The following is a 14,161-nucleotide window of genomic DNA, read 5'->3' as shown; positions in this document are numbered from 1 at the left end:
TAGCAGATGCTTGAATTGGGAAGGTAGCAATGGAGGAGAGACCAATTACAAACGAGGTATGAGGTTGTGGGGTGCTTAGTTTACCTTCCCTTATTACAACCTTAGGAACTGAGGGAAGATGGATGGTCCTTCACCAGGTTATGAGTTTTAGGTATCTTGTTAAGTGGAGGTTTTAAGAGGTAAGTTAATAATGACCTTTTAGAATTTAAGACAAAGTTTTAATAGATATTTTCATTTATCTCTTAAGATGGCAGATTCTTGAATATGTTTGCATGCCAGGAGGTAGGAATCCATGGCAAAAAAAAAAAAAAAAAGAGAGAGTTGAAAAATAAGAGAATGATATGGAAGGTCTTGTAGATGTGGGAGTGATTTGCACTAGTTAGAAGAAATCCTGTTTCCTCCAGGCTTAAGAAAATTCTTGAAGAGGCAGATGTCAGTTGGGGCTAGGAATTGGAGGGAACATTTTAGAGAAAAGTTTGGGAAGGTAGGAGAATGTGTTTAACAAGAACAATGTTTACGGTTTCCAGATCACAACGAAAGAGTCTGAGCAAAAGGGAGACATGGAAGGAAGTACAGAGCATTTTGAGGGTGAAATTATGAAACAAGAGAGAAGACCAAAAGGACTCCAACTTGGTAGTGGGGATAATGGTTCCAAATGGAACTCTAGTTTGAAGTTCTTCTACTGCCAGAGCAAGCAGAGTATCAGGGTGATTGTAGACTTGTTGACAAAAGCAACTTGAAATCTTGGTTCTGTCGTCCCCGAAAATAAACCTTAGTAACTCTAAAAGCTCTGTTTATGGGGTTTTAAAATATTATCTACATGAAAACAGATTAAAATATAACACCTAGTAAAATGTAGAGGTTTTGGTTTATTTGTTGAGTCAGAGAAAGTAAAAATATTTATTAAGATAATATATAATAAAACTTGAAAAACTAGTGTCGTTAGCACCTTGGAAGACAGGAATGAAAGTCTACATGACTTTAGTAAATCAGGAAAGTGAATATGGGTTTGTAGCTCAATAGAAATTGTTACAGTACATGTTAAGTAGGGAAATCAAAATACGTATTAGAGATTCAGAGTATCCCAAGGCTTTCTGGGAAAAAAACCACAAGAATAATAGAATAATATATATCATGTATCCATCAGTTAAAGTATTATAGGTAATTCAGTTTATATATACCAAGCACCAACCATATGAAAGGTATCATGCAAGACCCTTTTCTGTATACTGTGGTGATTAACTTTATTAAAAAGTCAGAATATGCAACGTTTAGGGTAGTTTATGGACTAGTGGAAAGAGAGCACAGGTACCCGGAATTTAGATTGAATTTAGTTCCTTAGGTATCTTGTCAGAAGCTAAATGGCCACGTAATGCAGAGGCAAGCACAGCATGCTGTTGCATAGCCCTGGTCCCTAATGCAGGGCCATCCCTAGGATGTGTGGGGCTTCCATCTATATAAAGAATTTGATTAACTATTGCACTACAAAATTCATGGGCTCATGTGAGGTATAATGATTATTGATGAAGGGTTACAATATTGGGTAGAGAAGAAGAACTTAACATTTGCTAATTGTCCATTCAGTGCGAGTGAAGACTGTTCATGGTGTCCAGACACCATTTCTTTCTGCTCAGTCCTAGGAATTCTCTTTTCTTGTCCAGTATTTTCAAGTGTACCGCTTCGGGCTGAATTTATATCTCAGGCCATGAGAAAAGGTTAGCAATGCTGTTATTGCTCATAAAGCCATGGCTCATCTAAAATAGCCAAGAAACAAAAGAAAATGCTAATTTTAATTTTAGGTTATTTTTTTTCTGAGTCTGTTTTCCTTGGACCAGCACCATGTATGTAATTTGTGAGGCTCAGTGCAAAGCAAAAATGCAGGGCCCCTTGTTTAAAAATTAAGCATGTCAAGATGGCAATACAAGGTCCATGAAGCAGGCCCTGCCTTGGACTTTTACCAGTGTGTACTGTCAGTATCAATAGTCATGTGGGAAGCACCCTAGAATCATGCAGAATGTGACAGGGGGAATGAATTTGTCACAGATAACTTACAACTTGGATAACGTGGCATATGATATAGAATATCAAGAGTTGATAGTTCATATTTCAGTGAAGTTATTGGTTAAATGTTGAATTCTTGCTGTTGCAGAACCACAGGCTAGGGTGTGGGGATGGAGGAGGATGACCAAAAGAGGTTCACTGTTTACTAGGTTGAAAGATACAGACATTAGGAACCATAAAACTGACAGAGCATGATGTCTGCTTGTTTATACCTATAATGGAGGTATAAACAAGAACAATAGGAAAAGTAGGAGTAAATAAACTTTGGTGGGTAGTGTGGAAAAGCCTTTTAGGAAGAAAAAAAATGAGTTTAGTCAGACCAAGATGGGTAGTATTTCAAGTGCCAGAGGTTAAGTGGCAGACCTTCCAGACAAAAAGGACAGCATGAGCAAAGACAGTGAAATGAAGAGCGTGTTGATAGATACGCCTACATGCTGGGACTTTCAGGCATTCTTTTGTTATATTTATTGAACATCTGTTTTCCAGGCACTGAGCCAGAAGCATGGGTATAAAAGTATAGGTTTAGGAATCAGACAAAGCATCTACCACTTACCAGCTGTGTGACTGGAGACACCTTACTTAACCACTCTGAGCCCCAGTTTTAGTCATCTGTAAAATGAAGACATTGGTTTTGCAGAATTAATATAAAAGTTAAATGAGGTAATGTCTATAAATACTCCAACCAGCACCCTCAATCCAGTGAAGGAGAAAGCAAATAAATAATTGTGATAACACATGCTGTGAAAGCACGGAAAGGAGAGTGGCTCTCTCTGTCTGAGGGTTTTGTGCCTCACTTCCTAAAAAGGGATGATATTTGAACTTGGGGCTGAAGGGTAAGTATGTGTTTATAAGCGAAAGGGAAGCCGAGAAAGATTCTCTTAGGCTGAGGTTTGAAAACGATGAACCCCTTTATGATCTGTATGGGGTTGGAAGACAGGGAGTAGCAACAGGAAACAAAAGCAGACCATGTATACGTCTATAAAATCTTTCATTGCCACTCCAAACCCTTTTTAGTCAATTCAAAATATCAGACTCTTCCACTGAGAAAAGGCAAGAGACCTGTGCTGAATGTTACCTCAAGTAAGATGTAAACAAGTTTGCATGAGAGCTTCTGTAGCAGATATTCTGTGTATTTTCTTCCTTCTACAAGAAGTTTGGAGCCAGGAGAGAGAGACAACTCTCAGGAAATGTAGTTGCTTTTCCCATCCTCATGTGGAACATTTTGCTTAGTTGGCAGACATTTAACAACACATGATTGGCTCTTTTAAAAACAGGAGTCTTAGCGGTCTTGGTTGATACGTCTTATCATGTGCTTGGTGCTTTAAAGTGCATGTCTTTTTCTGTCTTCTCCCTCCAGACTGAACACTTGCCTCTGCAGACTCAGTTCAAAGGAAGAGAGGCTGGCAGTCTCCAGCACTCTGTAAGTAACATGGTCCTCTAGTAGGGTCAGCCCAGGCGGAGCCGGGGACCACCATGTTTATTAAAATACTGTTTTATTTCCATGAAATTTTGTTTTATTCACCTCTGCTATCTGACCATCTGTGGTGTGATTTTGTAAAGTCCTTGAGCTTGCTTATTCCTCTTAGAAGTCATCAAGTTTTACGAAACCAGTAACCTGACAGAGGCTCAGTACCAGACACACCATAGAGCATCAGGGAGGTTCATTTTATGGTGTCAGCTGTGACCCAGAGTCAAGCGAGGAAGAAAGGTCAAGACAAGAGGCTATTTTTTGACAGCATTTCTTAATCCTCAGCCACGTTGGGCGTACAGTCAAATACCAGTTCATTTCACTGTGTCTCTTCCCTAATTCCCCAGTGCTGAATCCTGAAGCTTCTTTTGGTTTTGTTTTGGTTGTTTTAGTTCTCTTTATTATCTCATGCATGGATTCCAAGCTTGAGCCTTGCTGAGAGACTCCTGCAGTTCACAACCTTGTTTTTCTCCAGTTTACCTTAATTGATACCAGTTCCAAATTTTGAAACCTGAAACTGACCACAGTCCTCATTAGTCACAATTTTCTATTTAGGAGATGCTACCACTCTTGTACAGGTATTGTAAGCAACAAGTGACTGGAAAATGATAACTTGTTGAACTTTACCTTGCCATTCAATAGCTTGTGTGTAATGAATTCTGTTCTTGCCTGTTTTTGCCCAAGAGCTAGAAAAAATACAAACAGCTGCTCTGATAATGTAAGCAATGTTTGAATTTTTAGAATGGACTGAATAGCAGAAGATTTGACTACGAAGATGAGAATCCAGTGGGGGAAGATGGGATTCAGCAGATGTACCCCCTCTACAATCAGATGGGCTACCAAGACGGGAGTCCTGGCAAATATCATCCAAGCCGTGACCTGGAGAGAGTCTACATCAACCCACGGGAGCATTACGTGTGATTGTCCTCTTTCTCCAATGGTGTTCTAACAAATGTTTATTCTTAGATTGAGGGAGAGAAACTGAGGCCAATAGGTATGCTTTTATTCTGTCTCGTATAAAACAATCCCAGTCTAAGTATATCAGAAGTAGTGATGAATGACTTGGAGCCAATAGCACATTTCTTCCTTTCATTAAGAGTTTCTTAATCACCAGCTGTGTTTTTGAACTTGGCTCTAGCTTTGTGTGTTTCTGTGATGATGGTGTTTAACTACTAACATTTGGCCTACAACGGCATGTGCATTTAAAAGTAAAGCATCTGCCTGGGATGACAGCAGTGATTCTCCAGAACGAAAGGCCCCAGCTGGGAGTATTAACCTCACTGGGTCTCAGGCAGACCAGCCTGTTCATCTGTAACTCAAATGGGCAGGAAAAGGAGCTCAAAATCCATCTTACTAATTATTTAGTTGGGATTTGGCTTTTCCTGACATGCTTAATACAATTACAATACCTCCTTACAAACAGGAGGCCTGAGAAAAGAGGCAAAATTTGTTGTTTATCCCAGAAACAATAACAAAAGGCAGTTCGGACCTTCAAGTCTGTTGGTTTCGTTTAGACTCTTGTGATATTGTAATATGCATTCCTTCCTGATCACCAAGGTCCTGAGGGATGCGTATTTCTTGCTATTATCGGCCTGATCTTGATGAGCTGTGTGCTAACCAGGGTTCTTCTCTTACTCGGTCATTGTTCCCACAGTTCTGTTCTTTATAGTCCAGATTAGCCTATTTCCCACCTATTAAATTCTAGAAGCCCTGTCTAAATGGTGGACAACCTTGAGCCTTGAGCCCTCTTTTCTGTGGTATTGTATATGACAGACTCAGCTTTCACTACTGAAATTTCTTTCAAGCTAATCCTGTCCGCACAGGCTTTGGCTACCCTTTGCATTCTTCAGACTTTTTATTGTCTGTGTTTTATCTACCTCAGAAAAAAGCCTGCTGGAAAATCACCATGAAATAACCCCTACTCTTAAAACCCAGCTAGAGAATTTGAAAACCTAAAAAAACAAAAAGTGCCTTTAATATGGCATATATGCTAAACCCACATGTGGTCCTTGATCCCTCTTCCCCTACTTTAACTGGTCAATAATAAGAGTAAAGAGATACTAAAATGCAAATAATACAGTGACTGACTTACCAGTCTGGAGTTTTCTCACTTCCCTTTGCCAACTTTTCCTCGATGAGCTTGAAGATAGCAATTATAGTGGGGTGAGCAGAGGAAGAAACACAGGTACATGTGCAAGTGTCAATCATCTGCCCTCATATCTTAAGAAAAGCATTGCTTTACTATGTGTTCTGGAAGATTATGGGTCTGTCACAGATATAAAAAACACTGCAGACTTGTCATGTATTAGGAAAGAGTGACATAAGCACTAAAATAAAATAGTACACGTTTCCAACCTAAGCTTCAAGGGAATAGGAGAATATTAACATAGATTTCTAATGGGATACCAAAGATACATTATGATTCACGTTTTGCTGGCTGTAGTTCTTGCTTGTGTGTTTGTTTCCTTTCTTCAGTTGCCATGCTTTGTCAGACAAATTATCCAGGTTGTTCTACAGTAGTAATACACCACCCCCCTCCATTACCTGGGTGACCAGCAATTCCGTAAAAGTTGATGGTTACGTGGAATCAAAGGGTAAATTCCAAGAACCATCATTGCTCTTTCACTATGTTACCTCAGAGTTAGTGTACTGCCCTTGCTAGCAAGCTGACACAGAAAGAAGATATCTGACTTTATTACTTGGAATCCCATCAGTGAGTTAATGTAAGCTGAAGGTGTTGGGATCCTTGCAGTTGTTTTCCAACAGAAACATGACTCTAGTCAGAGCTCTCCTTGATAAGGAAGTGTTTTACACATACTAGATGTTACAGAGGAGGACACTGTGGTGCGTTGCCTCCTTTAGTGAGCTTTAAAAATGTCTTACACATTGGGGATGGTTTCTAGGTGCTGCTGGGAAGCAGGTTGTTGAATTAGTGTCACAAAAGTAGACCCTGGACCTAAAAAGGGGAGTTGAGATGTCTTCATTTGCACTAGGGAAAGAGAGTTGGAAGCACTGAGTTTCAGAGCCCTTTGACCTGTCTTCTACCCTCCCTACCATCAAGAAGCCACTATTGCAATTTTTAACATTCTCAGTGTAGTTATAGCAAAGAAATCTCAGGATGTAGACACTTCTCTCAACAGCCAGCTAGTTCAATACCCTCTTTGCCTCTCTGTCAGCTATGATATTTCTTTAACAGACTGGTAGATTTTATAGCTGTTGTTCCCTTACATGGGTCACAGAAGCTATATAATTGCTTATCCTGGTGCCTCCCATCTGTTCTAAATACTGAGTGGAATAGAGCTCAGTATTTTAAAGGAGCTTTAAAGGGGTTTGATCAGCCAGCCCCCTCGAGGAAAAAATGCCATCCAAAATTAGCCTGTTGATCTCTAAATTTGGAGGCTAGACCACTTGACGATGGCCATTTAAATTTGGAAGTTAGACTCCTAAAGGTCAGTGAGTGAGGCTTAAGGATATAAGCCACAGCTGATACTAGATACTCTTCCCATAACTGGTTTATTAAAACACACTGAAACAGAAGTAAATCCCCAGAGTGTGTTTCCACTTACGGTTGCAGTTTTGCGTTGCAAGGGGGAGTGTGCATGCTCCATCTTAAACACACAGCCTTGAATGCCTATTTTGTAGGCGGCCCAAGCTCCAAGAGCGTGCATCATCGCTGCAGTAGGAGATCACCAGGTTCTCTGCACACCGCACTAAAATAAAGCATCTGTACCAGTTAGGATTGCTCTGACATAATGGGATAAGAATTTAGGTTAATTCTTAAATGGCAATGATTTATTTTCTATGAGGACTCCCCTATCCCTGGCCGCCTTATATGTTCTAAAATTGAAGAAGTCCATGCTCTTTAGGACATGTAATATAAAATTCTTACCTGTGCTAGGCCTCCCTGTAACATGCACTTAGTAGATACTAAAGAAATGTGCTGTAAACTAAATGAACTGGTCCCCTCATTAATTTTTTATGGCCTTGTTTACTCACAGGGATAATATATTTTTTCATCCATCTTTTGAGAATGATTTCCTAATTCCTCTTTCACAGTAGTGTAAAATTTACTATTTTGTTTTTCGTTGTGCACTTTTCCCCTGCAGTGTGCTGGTCTCTCAGTGCTGTTCTTTATATCCAATAGAGCCTTTCTTCAAGCCTCTTTTTCCCTGGGGCAAAGAGGATAGACCATTATACCAAGAATCAGAAGAATAGGTTCTACTCCCACTTAATCTGTCTAGGACATCAGTTGCCCCTATCTGTAAAGCAGAGATTGTAATTCTTTCCCTGTCAGCCTCTCAGAAATGTGGGGAGAGTTAAAGAAGATAATAATGGATGGGAAATTGTAAGTTCTCTTCAAATGAAAATACCCATGACTCTATTACTGTTGCATATTGAACCTGAACTCCCATCACCCTTGCCAGCATTTTGAGTACCATAGCGTCTCCCCAGGGAGAACCAAGTGGCAGATGAAAATTTCACTTCGAGCTAATTTGAGTATAGCCAAGTGCAAGTGGAAGACATCCCTTTTCTATAATAAGCACTTGTCATATGGAAAGCTTGATACCTGGATTTTAGCCTTTTAAGCTCTGTTGACCTGTGGTTGCTCTTGTTTAACAAATTACTGCTGATAATAGCTACCATTATTGAGTGTGTCGTATGGACTGGATTCCAGGGCAAGCACCTTACAAGAGTCATCTCACTGACTAGAACCAAACTCCTGTTTTGTCCCCTTCCAGGAGACCCTGTGGGAACAGAAAGGCTCCCACTCCTACGCTGCACACCCACAGACCACACTAATCATCAGTCAGCTGTTACTTCTTTTAGTCTGCTTTTGGGGAGTGCTGTTAGGGAAGAGGCTTTCTTGATTTTTTTGGAAAACAGAGGTGTAAGAGGGTACATGGAAGAAAACCATAAAAAAATGTTTACTGAGAAGAAAGCAATTGCATGTGCTCGTTTTTACTTACTTTTCGAACTTCTCAAAATGCTCGTGAAGAGTCTCATACCCATTAGATTAACCACCTCTGCAAAAATAACCAACCGAATAATTAAAGCCGCTCCATCCCAGTTGGTTCGGTCTCAGAGGGCACAAACTTCTAACATCTCTTCCTCAGCTCAGTAATTTGATATACTTACTGCCCCTTTGAGTTTGTTTCACCTTTATTGAACTCCCAGGGGATGGTGGCACTGTTACAGTGGACATCTGGAAAGAGAGCTGGCTCTGGTAGAAAGCCAGAAGAATAGGAGGAAGGGTGTGAAAGTAGAAATGTCTGTGGTTCAGCTCTATGCTTCTCTTGTTCCTGTGCTGAACTGGCAACACCCTTCATCCTTGGGCCATTTACAGACTACCTAGGAGGACCAGGGACTTCTGGTTCTTCTGTTAAACTAGAAACTGCTCTTTGTAAGCCTACTTAACTGTGGACTATGCCTGGATGAATCTTATGGCCCCTGAAAGGTACTTGTGTTCCCTCCATTAAAGAAAATTGTTGTAAATTGGACTTTGCCAATTTGGTCACTTGCAATTATTAGGTGGTTTAGTGGCCTTCAGTAGGTAGGAGTTGGGTGAGGGCTATATGTCTCCTCCCCGCTAACCTTACCAGGTGGTATATTACACTGAAATCAGATTTTAAGCCAGTGTCTGCATCATTCATCTTTATAAACACTCAGGCACCAGAACAGACATCCTGTAATAGTCAACCTGTCATGTAAGCTTGAAAACGTCCCCACTCCATTCTTTTAGAGAACCCAATGATATCTTATATAAAAGGGTTATTAGAAATGAATCCAATAATATTACAGCAGATTCGGTGTCAGGCAGCCTGATTTCTGTTCAATTTCTAGACATAGAACAGGTTAGTAATCTAGGAATCTTAGGGCTAGTGGGCTTGCTAGAACTTTATGCCCTGTTCGTGAAAGGGATGGAGTGCCCTATGGTATTTGGGCCAATCCATATACATTTAACACCACTAACTTGACCACTGAAAAAAATCACTTATTAACAAAGTCTCTGGCGCTGAGTTCTTATGGTAGTAGCCTCTGAAGTGACTTGAGTTTTTCAAGTGCTAACTAACAACTTTTGGAGGGTGTATTCCCAACTAGGAAACTTTAAATGTTAACTAAACACTCCTAGGGTGTATATTAAGACCAATTAACATGTGCCAAAATAATTCAAATTACATTCAACATAACAGAATTTCTTAAGGATTCCTTGTGTTATCACACCTTCACACTGGGGTAAGGTATAGTCACTGCTCTAATGTCAACCACCTGCTGCCTGCTGGCATTTCTCCTTAGTAGTGACCTTGTTAGAGGTGTGCGTGTGTGCGTGTGTGTGTGTGTGTGTGTGTGTGTGTGTGTATGCATCAGAGAGAGAGAAAGACAGGCAGAGGGGAGAGAAGCCGACTTAAAATTCACAGTTGAAAAAAATTTTGGAGTTCACACATACAACAGAACCCTCACATCTACAAACATCTATTTCAGGCCCATTTTATTATCTTTACTTTAGCATTATCTCTGTAAAAAGGTTAGAGGTAGGAACAGAGGCCATATTTACCTTGACAGTGGAAATATATAAAATATTAGGTTTATTTCTACTGTATTTCCACTTATTAGGTTAGTTATTCTCTACTCACATTTGTATGACTGTGGAAGTTTGGAGCTGAGTAGACTAGAATGAAAGAGAATGTCAAAAATTCAGATGACACTAAACATCTTTTTATCAAACATTATCAATTGAGAACATGATTTGGAAGTTCCTTCTATATCTCAGGGAGAAGGGAAACCACCACTGACAAATAAAAGGATTCTCCATTCCATTGGTTGGGAATAAATCACTTCCATTTGTCCATTCCCCAGAATAGTAAGTGTTTGGGGGCTAAAGCCATGATATATATCAAATTACATACCTACATACCTCCCTACACCAAAAAGTTCTAGTTATATGCAGTATCTGGTACCTCTAGCTGTGAGGTATAGGGATAAATGCCTGAGTTTGAGGGGAACAGATGTTGTGAATATTTATGGAAAAAAGCAGCATCTCCGTGAATTAAAGGTTGGCAGGGCCATGTCCTCTAAGTGCTCCCATTCTAGAGCTGTGTTGTTTACAGTTGCCACTTGCACGTGATTGACATGGCATGTCCTTTGGACCCAAGGAGATAGACTAATGGACTTGAAGTTATTATTAGATTACAACTGCCATCCCAAACAATCTTCAATAAACAAAAAACAGCTTCCTGAGATGTTTCAGTGTTTTACCCCATCTAGAGACAGGAGACTGAACAGTTCCCTTCTTGAGGTTTTTCCCAGCCTTACCATTTAAAGATTTTATGATCAGGTTCCCTGTAGCCCAGCAGGACACTTGGTATCATGGCCTAGACCGGTTGTATTTATTATCATGACACGGGACTGAACTGTAAAGTCGATTAGAGGAGGACTCGAGGGAAAGCCCCCCTGGGAATCCAGAACATCAGATTGGCTACACTGGCTTAGAACTGTGGCTTATCCTGCTACAAATATGACTGACACTCATGAAGAGGTGTTTTATGTGTCTCCTCCAGAGGTTAGGAATGAACTTCAAACATTCGTAATGTGCCTTAATAACTCACAATGGGTCTATAAAGCCCAGGGTTCCACTGATTCCCAAATGCATGGGCACCACTATTTTGGTTTTCATTATTCTTGCCAATAATGACCAGCTTTTCTTTTTTTTTTTTAAATCCACCCTAACACATTGATCAGGCTAAGTTAATTTCTTCTCATAAGTCATGTTGATGGCTCCATGTCCGTCATAGTTTAACTACAGGCAGCAGTATTTCGTCCTAAATGCATTGGTTTGCACTTACCCACACTGTGGCTCATTAATGCCTCTTTTTTTCACATGGTTTCATGAGAACTTATTGCTGTATTCCCTTCAACTGAGCATTTCAATACCCAGAAGAGCATTTGTCATCTTAGGTTTCACTGTGTACTTGAAATTCCACGTCCTTTGTAAAAAAATGTTAAGTAGGTGGTGTTGCTACTGAATCCCTGGATTATTCCACTTGTCTATCCAGAAAAGTTCCTGTTTATCCTCTACCTTCTGTTTCTATTTCTAAGCCGAAGCTTAAGACATAACATCTGCTCCAGCCTATTCATTTTCCATGTGGTCTTAACCTCTTAACTTCCTTACTTCTCAGTTTCATCCCTGTAAGTTAGTACTCTCCACCTCACAGAGGTTTTATGGAGGGGGAAAAATAAGATGTTTAAGAGTCGTCTTCAAGAGAGCTCCTACTTTTAAAGTGATTTTATAAAAGCCCCTTGGCTTAGAAATGAGAAACTCTATAGCTATTATTTTTGCCTATCCTTGTTTTGCTGTTTTTATTTCTGAAAAGTGATCTCTGTCTGAATAGAGTCTGTACCCTGGTTTTAACTTTCTTCCCATTACCCCCCTTCACAATGAAATTGTCCTCTCTACCTTGTCCATCCTCTGAACTTTTTACTTACAGAGCCAAAAGTAGTTATCCCACAACAAATCCCACATGCTTTTACTTCCATGATTGAATAAATTAATGTCCTCCAGAAAGAGGCATCTGGCTCTGGACATAAGTCAGAAGGTAAATGAGGTCTCACTCTGGCACTGGCAAGATCTCACCGTGGTGCCTTGGTTCTCCCTGTATAAACTAAGGTTAATTCTGCTATTTCACAGCACCTGGGTGTTATGAGTCTTGACAAAAAAAAAGAAAAGAAAATGATGAAAAGTATTTTTCAGATGTCCTGTACTATATAAATGTGTAGTGAATAATCTGGAGAGTCTTGGGTAGAAATGTGTTCTTGTGTAGCTCAACTCAGATTACTAATCCACCCATTGTTTTCAAAAGAAATGTTTTACTAAACTGTTCTTTTTCTTTTTCAAGTGAAAATTAGTTTCTAATCATTTGAACTATTTTAATTTTTCCGTATGGGAAGAGATCAATAGTATACAGAAAATACCCAAATTGTATTTTAAGTGTTAAAACTGAAAGGGTTTCATAACAATGTAGTGGGATAAGGAGGAGGATTCTAGCTCAAATGTGGCAAGAAATAGAAGTTCTAAGATTAGCTTTGATTTTGAGATTGTATTATAAATAGTAGATGTTAATGTGGTTGTTTTTTTAGGTACTCTTTATTTTTAAGTTACCAGAAATTGTCTTTTATTTTTGAAGTTTTGAACTATGTGGTTCTTGACATGTTTTGAATAAAGCTTTTATCAACTAAACTTTTTCATTATCAATAAATCAAATATTAAAATACATTTAAAAATTAATAGCCTAATTATATGACTGTAAAATTCAAGATTTAAAGAACATCTTTTATAGAAATAGTAGATTTCTATACTGGAGTCCTTTTAAAAAATGATTTTAAAAATAGTAATAGTACTTTTATACTTCAAACAGTATTAGAAATATTTTTAAAACATGTGACAAGTACATATTATTGTAATTGCTTGGGGAAAACTTAATACTTTTTTAACGAAACTAAATTTATTCCACTTAAAGAATTGTTCGTCATTCCTGATTAGTCCTTAGGTGTTAAAATGTCCCTTCTTTTATGAAATGATATCGATGCTAGATGGTAACTTTTTAAATGTTGTTATTTTAAAAAGAGTTGGCATCTCTGATGGATCCCTGTATTTTGTTCTAGGGATGGGTGCTTTATTGGTCTGTGAAATCTCAAAATCTAGGAACCATTTTAAAACAAACATTTTATTGAGATACCATAATTTTCATCCTCTTAAATTGTAAAACTCAGTGCTTTTTAGTTATTCAGAGAGTTGTGTAATCGTCACCAAGGTCAATTTTAGAATATTTTCATCACCCCAGAAAGAAACCCACTCCCAGCTGCTCCTGCCTCCATTCCTCCATCCCCTTGCCAGTCCCTGGCAACACCAGTCTACTTTCTGTCTCTGTGAATTTGCCTGTTCTGGACATTATATGTAAATGGAATCCTGTAATGTGTAGGCTTCTTTCACTTAGCATAATGTTTTCAAGGTTCAACCATGGTGTAGCATTTATCATTCATTTCTTTTTATTGCCGAATAATATTCTATCTTATAGATATGCCACATTTTATCCATTCATCAGTTGAGGGACATTTGGGTTGTTTCCACTTTTTGGAAATAATTATGAATTATTCATGTACAAATCTTTGTGTGAACATACGTGTTTATTTTTCTTCCATATATACCTAGGAGTGGAATTGCTAAATCATATGGAAACTCTGGCTTAACGTTTTGAGGAACTGCCAGACTATTTGGCAAAGATGCTGCACCATTTTACATTCCCACCAACAGTGTATGAGGGTTCTAGGGTTCCAATTTCTCCACATCCTCACCAACACTTGTTGTTGTCTGTTCTTTTTGATTATAGCTATCCTAGTAGGTGTGAAGTGCTATCTCGTTGTGTTTTTTATTTTAATTTCCCTGACTGCCAATGATGTTTGTTTGTTTTCTACAACCCATTAAAAATGTGAAGCCACTCTTAGCTCATGGGTCATATTGAAGGCTGGATTTGACCTACAGGTAGCCAGCCTCTGACCTAGAGGGTAGAATTAGTAAACAAATACATTAAAGCAGTATTATAAATACCCTCTGTATGTTCAAGAATGTAGAGGAGGGGC

At 39.0% G+C, this 14,161-nt stretch overlaps 1 protein-coding gene across 1 annotated transcript in view; it reads left to right on the top strand.

Annotated features, from left to right (window-relative positions):
• The window catches only part of NECTIN3 (nectin cell adhesion molecule 3), a 145,695-nt gene extending 132,934 nt beyond the window's left edge, over nucleotides 1-12,761 (top strand). Inside the window, exons 8-9 of the mRNA XM_067738942.1 lie at nucleotides 3,419-3,481; nucleotides 4,271-12,761. Of these exons, the coding sequence (XP_067595043.1) occupies nucleotides 3,419-3,481; nucleotides 4,271-4,450 (243 nt within the window). The 3' untranslated portion in view covers nucleotides 4,451-12,761. The remainder of the gene's footprint in view (nucleotides 1-3,418; nucleotides 3,482-4,270) is intronic.
• The last annotated feature ends 1,400 nt before the right edge of the window (nucleotides 12,762-14,161 follow it).

The sequence above is a fragment of the Pseudorca crassidens genome, chromosome 5 (genome assembly GCF_039906515.1).
Source record: "Pseudorca crassidens isolate mPseCra1 chromosome 5, mPseCra1.hap1, whole genome shotgun sequence".
Taxonomy (NCBI): domain Eukaryota; kingdom Metazoa; phylum Chordata; class Mammalia; order Artiodactyla; family Delphinidae; genus Pseudorca; species Pseudorca crassidens.
The sequence above is the reverse complement of the archived record's forward strand: the minus strand, read 5'-3'. Positions and strand labels throughout refer to the sequence as shown.